Raw genomic sequence first — 13,360 nt, 5'->3', positions numbered from 1 at the left:
TATATAGAGATAAATTTCACTCAAAGGGCAGCAATTATGTCACAACTACCTTTCTATCAGCAGTAAACCTGAAAAATAAGACTGGAAACTAAGGATCTTCTTAAAAATGACTGACTGACTGCAGCATTTAAAATATACTCACTCTTACCACACAAAACAAAGTTAAGAGTATCAGATAGGCACTTCAGAAGAGCATGGTTTTGGCCATATGCTGCATTGAAACACGTCCCAAGGAGGTTAAAGTCCAGGGACAGCAATCTCCATCACCTACCTCTCAGAGCACCTTGTCTGTCACAAAACAGATTATGTTAAGACAATCAGTGCAGCAGCGCCAAGGGTAGCAGATTTACTGCGTGTGTGGACAGCAACTGTCATAGGCAAGTGCTGCAGACATGATACTTCCCGCAAACATTCAGTTACAGCAGGGAGCAGACTGCTGCTGCCAGCACACTGCATGTGCACCTGCACCTTGCCATAAAGATCTCACAGGCTACGAGCAGGATTAATTGTTTAGTGCCAGTATTATATCACATGAAGGCCTTCAAAGTATGTCTTACCCCAGAACAACTGCAGTAACTATGGTAAGTAAATCTAAAAATTATCATGGGGAATAAGTTCTAAATTACAGGCACAGAGTGGCAACTGTTATTTTTTTGCTTTCCTAATGGCTCTCGATGCCAGAGCAGGTTTCTTCATACCATGTATAAATTAATGTTTTAGTAGAATTCTCACCACTTTGCTACCATGTATTTCTTGTCCTAATCTTTTCTTCTTTGTGTCATTTCTTGTGATCACTTACCTTTTTGCTAAAATATCTAGTTTTGTTCTGATTAAATGAAAAAGAGACATAGTGAACTAGGTGAATTGTCAAACACCTCTAAGACTTTACAGCATTAACGCATTCCCAAAATAAGCATATCCCTAGGAGAGAAAACTTGACAGATAACCCCAACAACAAAATTCTTGAACACTATCCAGTTGATGGGAGTCTGTTCAGGGCTAATTTACATAATTTGACATAACTACAGTTATAAACGCTTCCAAAAAGCCTTGGAAGCAAAAATGTCACTGAAACCTACATTTTATTAGGTCTCATTGCATTTGGCAGCTGTATAAAGCTGTGGAGCATGGAAATTTGCTCAGACGGATCCTGATTATACAAACATAGCACAAGCTTTGAATGCTCAATACAATTTTGTCCTGTACAGAAAAGCTACCACAAAGTGTCCTAAGGCCTCTATCTAGTCAACCCCCACAAAATACAACGAAAACTTCTGAGGTACTGGTGGTGGTTTCCTCCCTGTTAACGCCTGACAAACTGCTATTCTGTCCAAAGGATAGCATTTCCTGAAAGAATAGCATGGATTTCCTGAACATGTGACTTGAGCTTCCTACAACTAAAGGTAACTATATAACAGAAAACAAAACAAAACAAAAACAAAACAAACAAAAAAAACCACTGAAGTAAATCATGTTTTATTTTAATCAAGTTATATATATGTATGTATATATACACGGAGTTCTAGTCATACAAAGATGTAAATGAAGTTGGACAATAATTCTGCAATACATCTATAGACTCAAGGAGAATAGGTGAGGATGACACCAATTTTCTACTTTTGTCGTAAGGATTTTTATCATCTTTACATTCAAACAACGCAAGTGAGAAGGAAGAAAGCTATCTGAAAAATGCACTTTTCAAAAACCTGTGCAGTCTTCTGTCAGCTTTCTGAAGTCCACTGCCCCATTATAGATTATAGACTATCATGGTCCTTCAGAATACAGAGTATGTTTTGCAGAGGAATGAGAAAGTGTCTTCATTCAAATATTAAGATACAAGATACATGTTTGGTAAGTAGGGCAAATTTATTTATTTATTTATTTTTAATCAGGGAAATCTAGTTGAGTTGGTTTACCCTACTCTGGCTTGTAAGTCTTGTCATTTTCCCATTTCCTTTTCCTTACCTATAGCATCATTCTTAATAGAATATCTGTCTGACCTAGGAATCTATAGAAGTCAAAGCATCCTTGCAGTCAAAAGAATTTATAGCACCTATAAAGCTATAGCCATTTCATAGAATCATTAAGGTTGGAAAAGCCCTTCAGGATCATCTGGTCCCACTATCAACATACTACCACTGCCACCCACTAAACCATGCCCCTATGCACCAGGTCCAAACTTACCTACATCTGAATACTTCAAAAACTTCAAGACTACGTAAGCATCAATCCTTACAGTCCTGCTAATTTTCAGTAGTCCTGCTGACTGCATAATACGGAGAAGAAATTCCAGAGCTTTCAAACATAATAAAAAAGACCTTTCTCAGATAGACAGCTTCCAGTTCATTCACAGAAGCTCATGCCTTACCCACACACTAAATGAGAACATTCAAACAGAGTTCATTGGTTGATGTTGGAAAGCCCTGATTAGCTTTAGACTCTCATTAGTTTTTCTCTAGCTTACAGCATGCACAAGAGGCTGTGTACTGTGCTGTATGATGAGAAATAACGACATTTTGATTGCACTGGATATTAATAAAATCCTATTTGAACATAAAACTTTTAATTATTTCATTTGTCTCTTAATTTATCATAAGGAAACAACTAATTAGCTTTCACTTCTCCTGAGCATTTTTTTTTTAAATAGAAGACTTAAGCACAATCTATAGGGTTTAGTCTAGCAGCGCCGTACCTTCTGTGGGAGATTGTTTTCTGTCACTCTATTCCATATTAGAAATACAATCCTAAAGTAGTCAAATACAATTTCAGAAGTGTTTGTTTTTTGTTTTTTTTTTTAATTACTTAAATTATTGCATTCTATTGCTGCAACCCCAAATGAGCTCTAACGTAGTAAGTATGACAAAATGGCAGCAATATCCTGGAGTAGAAATCATTAATAGTCACCAAAGGGTTGGGTCGTCTACTGAAGGATTGGTTACTGCTATTCAGCAATAGTTGGACAGTAATAAAAAGTTACCAAAAGGCTATTTAAAGAAATACATTGATATATTAATTCTACATTTTAGAAATGATACAAAAAATCAGGTGCAGAGGTGGCACCTATTATGAAACAACCACACTGCATGACAAGATCATTGTTAAAATTTGATAGAAGACTTAATTAAAATTCTGCCCTTAAAGAACTGAAAGTGAAAGCTGGAATGTCCTTCCCAATTAGGTAGTTGAAGTCTGCTGCTTTAGAGCTCCCATTTAAAGACAAAGATCTGGATTACAGTCAAGTATAAATACAAATTATGTTAATAGTATGCTTTACTGATCACTGTCTGAATGGTCTCTGCACTAAGGAAGAGGTTAAACTGCAATACCAATGTCTTAATATACCTTACTAACTAACCTTTGGCTGTTGAAGTCAAAGAAAAATAGCAGAAACAAAACAACTTACTAGTGGCCAGAAAATACAGTTGCAAACCCTTGGTGGATATTATAGAAGAAACTAAACACAGGGATAAAAATCCCCATAAGGCTGAGCCTCAGCTCATGGGCTTATATACCACTAATGTAGGTTTTCAGTAAGAAAGGCTAGCTGCACCGTATTTCACGGAAATGGAGTACACAACTAAGTGTACTTCATATCCTCAAAACTGCAGAGGAGCAACTGGGACCATTCAAACTCACACAAACTATTAAATTTTCCCCAGAAGCTAAATCAGGTACTTGTTTAGAATGCATTGTAATCTCATTTTATTTGTCCTAAGATATAGATGTGTCAGTACCTGATATGCTAAATATCTTATTTTTTACCTTTGGAAAAACCTCAAAACCTCATCTTCTTTTGAAAGAAGAAATTTGACTATCTTCAGCTTCTAACCTCTGGAACCTGTTTTGTCTTCAGGATAACCTGTCTCCCTCTGTGGAAATGCTGATATGTTTCTGACTCACCCTGCCACATCCTCTTAGCTAGATTGAGTAGCATGCTCTCTGTAAGCATTATATCATGAAATGTGTTCTAGCCTCAGAACTTCTGTGGCTTTTTTGCAGTTCTCCCTTGTATTTTTAAATCATTTATGAAGTGTGGACACCAAGACTGGATTCAATGTCTTATCAGCATTCTCATCGCTGTGAAATTACTTCTAAATGTTTACTTGCACTTCTTACATCAGGCCAAAAAAAATGCAGTAACCTTTTTAAGTAAGGAATTGCAAAACTAGCTCATTATGAGGATGTTATCATCCATGAACCAATAACCACTTTTCTGAGCTGCTACTTAAATAAATAAATAAATAAATAATTCACTTTTCTTGTTCCTAAGTAGGTTAGTTTGCATTTGACTCTACTAAGGATCATTCTGTAACAGTAACTTTGTCTTAGCAGCTTGTTAGTAAATAGTAAATCATCTATTTTGAACTTGTAAGAATATAATAAAAGTTTTATAACCTTCTGAGATAGCTGACATTGGGATCAAATGTAGACATAGCTTACTGGAACTGTGCAAAAAAAAAAAAAAAAAGGATAAATCTGGTTCTGTCCTGTTATTAAACAACTTACTCACACTTCAGATATAGAAACAGAGCTTTTTTTTGAACCTTCATTGAAATGAGTAAGACTTACCTGAGTAAACTGCCAGTAAAGCTTCATTCTCTTGGCTTTGGCATAATTGCATTCAATGAGCCTGGGCCTGCTGTTCACATCCACCAGGCATCTGTTGTCATCATCGTCAATAGTGGGACTCAGAACACCCACATGGAGCTGCTGATTGCTTGTGTAATAAACATTCTGCAACAGGAAGCACAAACAAGATTTGTGGCCTCTAGGCAGAAGCACTTTATACCAAAAACCAAATGGCAAATATAATTGAGCTGAATAGCAGTAGGCTGACCCCATGGTGGCTTTTAAATTATTTCTGTTTATGCAGGAAGTAACATAACATTTTAAAAGTTGGTCTAAATTAATTGTTACCTACAAGTTGATGTTTGCTGATTAACAGAAATCAGTCCCCTACTCAGTCTGGTTCAGTCTGAGCACCCTTCTGGGCAGAAGCAAAACAATGGCTCTGGTTGGAGGAACTCCCTTATTCTGTCTACTGGCAAAACTGTACAGAAATAAGAGTCAAATATAATTATGCTTAACAGAGATAATTAGCAGGTTGTCACTTACCTTTAGAGAGCTCACCCTACCTGCTAACATCACTTTTCGGTGTGGAACAATTTAGAAAAAGAGATCTGAAATCTTGCATCCTTGCCTGCTATCGGGACTGGCCAATAACCAGTTCATAATCAGCATGTAAAACTAAGCTCCAGCTGAAGAAAACTGTGATGGCTAGTCTGTCTCTTTCAGGATGCTGCTTTGCTTATCCAATAATATGACTATTACTCTATTATTATGGATATTCTGTATATTATAGAATCTCATCCAATGATATCACATCTTATTTCAGAATTGAACTCATAATGTACAACCTGATGATTTCACTACAATGTTTTATCTAATGGCAGTCTTACTTTAAAAACACATACCCTATACGAGTGTTGCTTCAACTGCTAATGAACAGTGAGCTACTGGTTTGGTTTGCTCATGGCCAGACAACTTTTCTGAAAAACCTATGGACAGTCCCTGGCTCCTTTACCCAAGCCCCAGAAAAAGATTCCCCGTGATAACATCTTATAATGCACTCGTTAAGTATGCACATGCAACAGTTTATTGATCATCTTTTAAAGTGACCTGCAGGCAAAATAATGTCTTACATGTTAAAACCAGGTTTACGTTTTATCACCTTCTACGTAACCCTATAAGAAGAAGTTTGTACTTGTGATATTTAAATAAGTTACTATAAAGATGAATGTATGACTACCCACAGCAGTAGTTTCTTCAAGAGGATGTTTTTAACAAGTATCAATAAATATGCTAGCTGTTCTGCAGTATACTTTAGCACATAATGGACAACTAGAAGCACTTTTGTTTAAAACACTTCAGAAAATAGAGGCAAAACACATTTTTCCAGCATATCTCCTCTACAGTATTGTGACATCACCATCAACTAACACAACATAGGATTGAAATTTTGCAGGAATTTAGGAAAATAATTCTTGAACAATCACTCCAGTACTTTCTTGGAAGCCCAAATTTTGACTCAGACCTTGAATCTTTGTTTCTGCTAAAACAACAAATGTGTCAGTAGTCTTTATTCAAGTGACTGGAAACTCATAGCCAAAAATGTACTTAGTTCCGCTGAAGTTAAGACACTGGCTAGCTGCTGATGTAGAGCATTCATACAAGTTCCTTTATACTTTCACTGAAGAAGAGACTCAGTCTCAGCAAAACACAGCCACACATTTTCACACCAGCAGCACACACACATTCCCTGAAGAGCTGCTGAATTTCCACAGAAAGAACCCTGTTTGGATACTGGTACCAAAGTGGATGATATATTAAAAAAAAAAAAAAAAAAAAACAACCTCCCTTTTTCTGTAAGAAAATGAGCCTTCTTACATTTCATTAGTCTGCTCTAGCCCACAGCACTTCACCATCTGTGTTTTTTTTTTTTTTCACTGCAATATTATTAATATACTGCTGTGTCTCCTGGGCAATGGGAAAAGAACACCTTTGTTCAGGAAGTCAGTTAGGTTGGAGAAAAGGCACTTGCCTCTTGAAAAGGTGAAATTGCAAGGATTCAATATTACAGTCAGAAACTCACAGGATTCGTGACTAGCAAAGTGTCAGTCAACGTACAGCTTGAGCCTTAGGCATGTCTGCAACTACAGTCTTGCCAGGTGCTTCTCAAGGGTGGATGAGCGCAGTTTGCACGCTGACAGGCTGGCTCTGGAGGCTGACACTTGCCACCTGTGTTCCCTGCCCATTCTACAGGTCCAGCTGCATTCAGTGTCCCCAAGAAATTTCCTCTGGACACCAGGGGCAGGCAGCTAATCTGCTGCAAAGTAACGCAAACTGATCTGTTAAAAACAAAAATCTGGTGTTACTAATCTAAAGGTCCACAGCAAGCAAGCTTGCAATACCTGCATCTGAAGAAAAGCAATTGCCTTGCCTTCAAAGCTTGACATACATCTCTACCACAAAGTTTTTGTTTTTTATGCTTTTAAAGAACAGCTTCATGACTGATCACATTCATAACTAATCTTCCCCTGGCAAGTTTGAATTGGTGCACGTTTTTGTTTGTCTGTGTTTTTAAACTGTTTATAACTTTTTTTTTTTTCTGAGAAACTTTGCTTGCAGATTTCCTTGTGCCTTAAATACTGCATCTTCCAATTAACAGAACAATTATTTCTTAACTAATTTTCTTGAATTTATTTTCCTAGATGTGTTCTATTTAAGGTCACTACTTAATTTCCCGTTTCTATTACCTGCTAATCTCTCTGATTATTCACATTAAGATGAAATATAAAACAAACTGTGATTGTTATCTCATTAATAGTACTAGTAGAATGTTTCTCAAGATCTTTCTAAGATGAAAGAGTGAGGTTTAGTCGCAACATACTTGTTATCTGTTCTAAACAGCTTTTTCTGTTAAAAAAAAAAAAAAAAGAAAAGAAAAAGGACAGCTATTTACTCTAAAAAGACAGCTGAAAGATGAACACACAAATGAGTGGTAGTTAACAGCTGCATAGCCTAGGATTCTCAAGAAATCTTCATAATGACTGTGAAATATTAGAGAAAATTTGCTGTCCAAAATATTTTTCCCACTTCCATTTCAGGCAAACTGACTGCTCTACATTTTTTTTTTCTATTTACTATTCTAAGTCTCACTTTTTCTGAAAACAGAATTTTATTGAATATCAGGAAAATTCATAGTACAATATTGTAATGAAAATAAAATAGCTGCATACACAGCTATGACTCAGACCAACTCCAGAATAAAGGAGAAGCAACACCGCCCTTCATTTACCACTGGACCAAGCCTAGCCTTGCTCATTTTTGGGGAATTCAATGACTCCCTCCCTTTTGATGCAATCTCATGTATCAAGTCAGCATGGAAGGGGAAAAGGAGAGTTCACGCCAGGAGTCACAGGCTTCCCTAATTCTTAATTATTATGTTCGGAGTAAAGGGTGCTTTTGCCTTTCTATTCCACTTAATCACCTCCTAGACAAACTCTGCTTTCAGCTGTAATCTTGAAATTTCACTTGTATAGCCAGCCACCTAACTGCCAAAAAATTCACCCTCTGCTAAGTTACTGCTCACTGGGAAACACAAGTGCACATCCATGCTAGTGCCAAAAGCATAAAGTAGGCATAGCAAAAAGAGATCTGCATAAGAAGGCTCAAAATCAGAAAAAAAAATAGTTTGTGATTTACAAAAGTTATAGCTGAGATAATGCATACTGAATCTAGCATATGCATCTAGCAGATACATACGTCTTCCCTGGTGTTGGAGCTCATCTGGGTAGATTTGGCTACTTTTGTTTATACTGGGGGAACCATATGAAGCACACATCCCCAGTTCATACTGTAGTTGCCTCATGAAGGCAGTGAGGCTCAGCTGAGCCAGACGGAGCAGGCTAAAAGCTTGGGACAGACCTCAATGGTACAGATCAGTCAGTCAGTCAGGACTTTGCAAACTGGCAGTTGTTGCTGTCCTTTCTAGAAAAAGGCCAGCTGGATTTCCATTGCAAATTTCCTCTAGAGCTAGAACAATAATTTTTGTGGGATACTCACATCATAGGTGCTTTGATGTAGTGCCGCCATACAGAACACCTCCTAAAACTGCCATGCAAGCAATGAAGGCTCATTCAGCAAACTTTTTTGCACAGTAAAAATACTTCAAATACCTATACAATATAAAATTTGCACAAAACCAAACAAAAACCAACATGATGTCTTTGAATACAAGGAAGGTATTCTTTCCTTATTTGGACACAAATACATCATTTTGGCCTCACAACGATGTAGAATTTTTGTTCATGAGAATTTTGCCCTACAAGGTCAAATCATTATTCCCACTGCAATTAACACTGAAATTCCACTGACTTTAAGTGCAATGAGATTTTTGGCTCCAGGTTTATTATTAAACTTGTAGAAGCCACCAGAGTTGATAAAGAACTCAGAGCTGCACTGAGTTGCCAGTTGCAGTAAATTATTCATAGGAGCTGGTTTACCATGTAGCAGAAAGTTACAGTAAGATGTTCAACTTAACACAAGATAATTATCTGAAGGATAAATTGCCAACTCCCCACTGGAAGTTTAAAGCAATACACACTAATTTTCAGGCTGAAAGCCATTTGTAATCCTTATGGCAGTGTTCCCAGATGAAATCACTCTGGAGAATGGTACATGACTGTGCATTTATAATGAGCAAACTTAATGCTCACCAACAGCAGTATTTATTTGTTACCCTGCTGTTAGCATAATAACTAAGAGGGGTAAGAAGTCTGATCCACCACTACTTTATTCCATCTTTGAACAATATTTTTTTTCCAAGTGAGTCCATGAAGTCATTTATTGTCAGGAGTAACATATTGACATACTAGATCCAAAGTCTCACAGCAGATTCATACTTGAGTACAACTGCAGCTAAAGAGCAGCCTGGTGGATTTCAGTAAATCCAGAGTTGGTTAATGTTGCTGCTTGGATATTTATGCTGTTCCTGATTTCTCTTCCAGCAGTTCGTGTTACATAAGCACATCTCAATGAAAGAACCTTGTTACCCTGATAAGAAAACTCTCCTCGGAATCCAAGTTCATTGTGGCTAACACAAATATATCACTAAGATCAAAATCAAGTGTTTTCCCATTTGATATTCAAGTAGAAAGAGCCTTCTTGCGGAAACCCTGCTATAAAAATCAATGAGCAACTGAGGAATAGCATCCAGCAGCAGCTGCTATTTCTACAAGCTAGTAATTTCACATGGAGCAGAATCACATAGATTTTTCTAGACATATCTGGCATGGTACTACAAACATGAAGCTGTTGTGCAAAATTATGCATTGAAACATACTCTTAAATACTTTGTTATGCCCTTGTTACTGAGTGTATATAAAAAACATCCTTGTTTACCTAATTCTACCAACCATCTTAAATGACAGTGACCTTGACACTTTAGTCCAACAATTGTGTATAAATTCCCTGACATACACACACACTAATATATGAGCCACTCTGAGTCTCAGAAAACCGAAGAATTATCCTTGCAGTTGCATACACACTTCATGTGATGTGACAGGAGAGAGGCTGTGCTATCCTCTAGCAACAATCAGCAGCATCACCGCATCTTGTGCTGCCCTAAAAAACTTACTGCTGAAGGAGTACAAACATAAGAGCACAGATTGAGAATTAAAAATAAATAAGTCAGAATTTTTCATCCTTAAGCTATATATTAACACTTAGAAGATGTGTTAATTTTTTGAGGTAGGTTTTAGGCTGGTGCAGCCTGATGTTACAACTTTGAAATAATTATGACCATGTTTTATTCACGTCCATGTTCAGTTCACTCTGAAATTTTCTTACTGATCAACTGACAAACAGCTAGTATACCAAGGGTAGCCACATGCTAAATTAGGTTTAAATTATAAAGTATGTAAGAAGGAAACTACTCACTATTTCACCTCAGTCCTTAGATTCACATCTAATGAGTTAATCCACAAGTGTACTGGTTGTTTGACATATTTGCTCTTCATGTGTGTACACTAATTAACTTCTAAACTCTAAGCAACAACTGATATTTGGTTACAGTAAAGCCAAGGGGCTCAGAAACTTTAAATAATACAATTTGATGCTATAAATACAGGCTTAAAGACACAAAAAACGTTAAGGTATTTTAACATTAGAAGAACATTTTATCTTGGAAGAAGTGCTGTTTAAATGTAGCCCAGCTCTCACATGCTCCCTTGCCTTCTAGCAACCTAGCCCATGAGATACTCCCAAGCAGGTCCTGGAAGAGGTCAAAGTTGGCTCTCCGAAAGTCCAGGGTTGCATTCCTGCATTTAGCCTTACTTCTTCCACCGAGTTCCATCTTGAACTCCACCATTTCATGGTTGCTGCATCCCCAACTGCCCTTGACCTTCACATCCCTAACAAGCCCATCCCTGTTGGTAAGGACAAGGTCCAGGAGCACCCCCCTCCTCATCAGCTCCTCCACCACCTGCATCAGAAAATTATCTTCAACGCATTGTAGGAACTGTTTGGACTGTGTGTGCCAGGCTGAGTTGCTTACCCAACAGATGTCCAGAAAATTGAAATCTCCCATGAGAACCAGCACCCGTGATCATGAGGCTACTACCAGCTGCTTGTAGAAGGCCTCATCAACCTCCTCCTCTTCCTCCTCCTGAGCTGGTGACCTGTAGTATACCTCCACAACAGTCCCCTATACCAGCCCACCCCTTAATTCTCACCCACAAGCTCTCCACTTGTCCATCACCCTCCCCCAGCTGGAGCTGGGTACCCTCTAATTGCTCCCTCACATAAAGGGCAACCCCATCCCCTCGCTTCCCTAGCCTGTCTTTCCTAACAAGGATGTAGCCCTCCCTGACAGCATTCAGTCACGCGAGCTGTCCCACCACATCTCTGTGATTGCAACGAGATCGTGGCCCTGTGACCAAACACAGATCTCGAGCTCACCCTGTTTATTTCCCATGCTCCATGCATTGGTATACAGGCACATGAGGGAAGCAGCAGGCGCAGTTACCCCTGGAGGGATGCAAGAAGAAAGATCTGGATGATGGATCAGGATCATCACCTTCTCCGAGGAGCCCTCAGACGATCCTATGGGACAGCTCAGAGGTTTTTCCCTACTATCTTCAATGGTGAACGCAGCGACAACTTCACCCAGCCCTTCTGTCACTTTTAGCTCCCCTCCCTTTCCCTGTCAAACCTAGTTTAAAGCCCTGGTGATCAGCCCAGAGAGCTTGCTCCCCAACACACTTGTGCCCTACTTATGGAGTTGAAGTCGGTCAGCAGCCCACATACCCAGCTTCTCAAAGGGCTGCCCAAGATCGAAACACCCAAATCCTTGGTCCAGACACCATCCGCTCAGCCAGTCATTCACCTGTCCCGTTCTCCTTCTTTCTGGGTCCCGGTCACCCAGAGGGAGGACAGAGGAGAACACTACCTGCGCCCCTGATCCCTTCAACAACCTTCCCAGGGATGCAAAGTCCTTTTTAATATTCCTCATTTTTCTAGTTGCAGCTTCCCAGGATCCAACCTGAATGACAACAAGAGGATAGTAGTCCTCCGGTTTAATGAGCTGTGGCAGAGCCTTCCTTATGTCTCTGACACATGCCCCAGGAAGACAGCACACCTCTCTGGATAGGTTATCTGGGTGACAAACGGGAGCCTCAGTGCCCCTCAGCAAGGAGTCTCTGATCACTAAGACTCTCCATTCTTTTTTTGTGGCACTGGTTGTGATGCAGTGCTCTGCCTGGCCCCGATCTGTATGCTTAGTACTTCCTCCAATCTTGACACGTTTTGCAGGTTTGCTTCCTGGGTTCAGACTACTGTCCAGACCCTCAACCTCATCCTTTTCCCGCCTGAGAAGGGAGTTGCCTACAGTGATTACCCTTCTGTCTTTCTTGGTGGAGGCAGTCTTGAGGCATGATGTTTTCACGGTCAGTAACATTATTTTTAATAAACTACACTATAGTAAATGAAATCTCTGACAGTTTTGGTAACCATGCATTTAGTATTTAAAAGCACCAGAGTTGCTTTTTCATAATATGAATACAATTACAGACACCACATGTCTATGCTGTGATTTCTTTTTTTTTTTTTTTTAAACTGAATCATGACTTAACAGCCAAGCTTACAACATGTTAATGGAGGATGAGTTGGTTCAAATGCTCATGGTGCAGACACAAGTGATAACAACCAAAGGAAAACAGAGACCACCTTGCATCATTTTGCACTGGTCATTTCTGTCATTGACAGGTGAGTTCTTCTCTTTTTATAAAAGTCAGGCTTTTATTTACATTTCACTTTGAGTTTGTGTTTAATTGGTTTAACAGATGAGGACCTTTTGCATGGTTATTCAGTGGATGGGGTAAGAGAAATAGGTTGGACTTTGCAACTTTTGATCCCTTGGAGAAAAAAAGGAAAGTTACTCTTGTGTTCCCACCCTGGGGCATGTGGTAGTATTTCCCCCTTTTGAACCAAGTTAAGCCCATTAAACTGAAGAAAAGAATTTCTGATGTTTTAAGTGGACAGCATCAAAATCCTGAAATAAACTAGCCTACAGAAAGTAAAAACTTTCCTTAGCTGTAGAAGATGTATTTCAAGTAACAAAGGCTATCACTTCAACTGATTTGTTTCTATGTTGTTGGTCGCTGTGTAGAGACTGACAGAAGCTCATGGAATTTTATCTAACCCAGCTATGTTCTAAAAACGAAATTTCTTTCCTGAAACATTTTTAAACCTTCCAAAGTTAAATGGAGAAATACATGTAGCTTAACTCAGGTACATC

At 38.7% G+C, this 13,360-nt stretch overlaps 1 protein-coding gene across 10 annotated transcripts in view; it reads right to left on the bottom strand.

The window, feature by feature from the left end:
- The window catches only part of GALNT18 (polypeptide N-acetylgalactosaminyltransferase 18), a 246,548-nt gene that overhangs the window by 14,430 nt on the left and 218,758 nt on the right, over positions 1 to 13,360 (bottom strand). For all 10 annotated transcript variants that reach the window (XM_084519783.1, XM_084519781.1, XM_084519778.1 and 7 more), the window contains one exon: positions 4,570 to 4,734. In XM_084519783.1, the coding sequence (XP_084375909.1) occupies positions 4,570 to 4,734 (165 nt within the window). The remainder of the gene's footprint in view (positions 1 to 4,569; positions 4,735 to 13,360) is intronic.

This window comes from Aythya ferina (genome assembly GCF_964211825.1).
Source record: "Aythya ferina genome assembly, chromosome: 5".
In the NCBI taxonomy this organism is placed as follows: Eukaryota; Metazoa; Chordata; class Aves; order Anseriformes; family Anatidae; genus Aythya; species Aythya ferina.
Note: the sequence above shows the minus strand (reverse complement) of the source record. Positions and strands in the feature narration are given on the sequence as shown.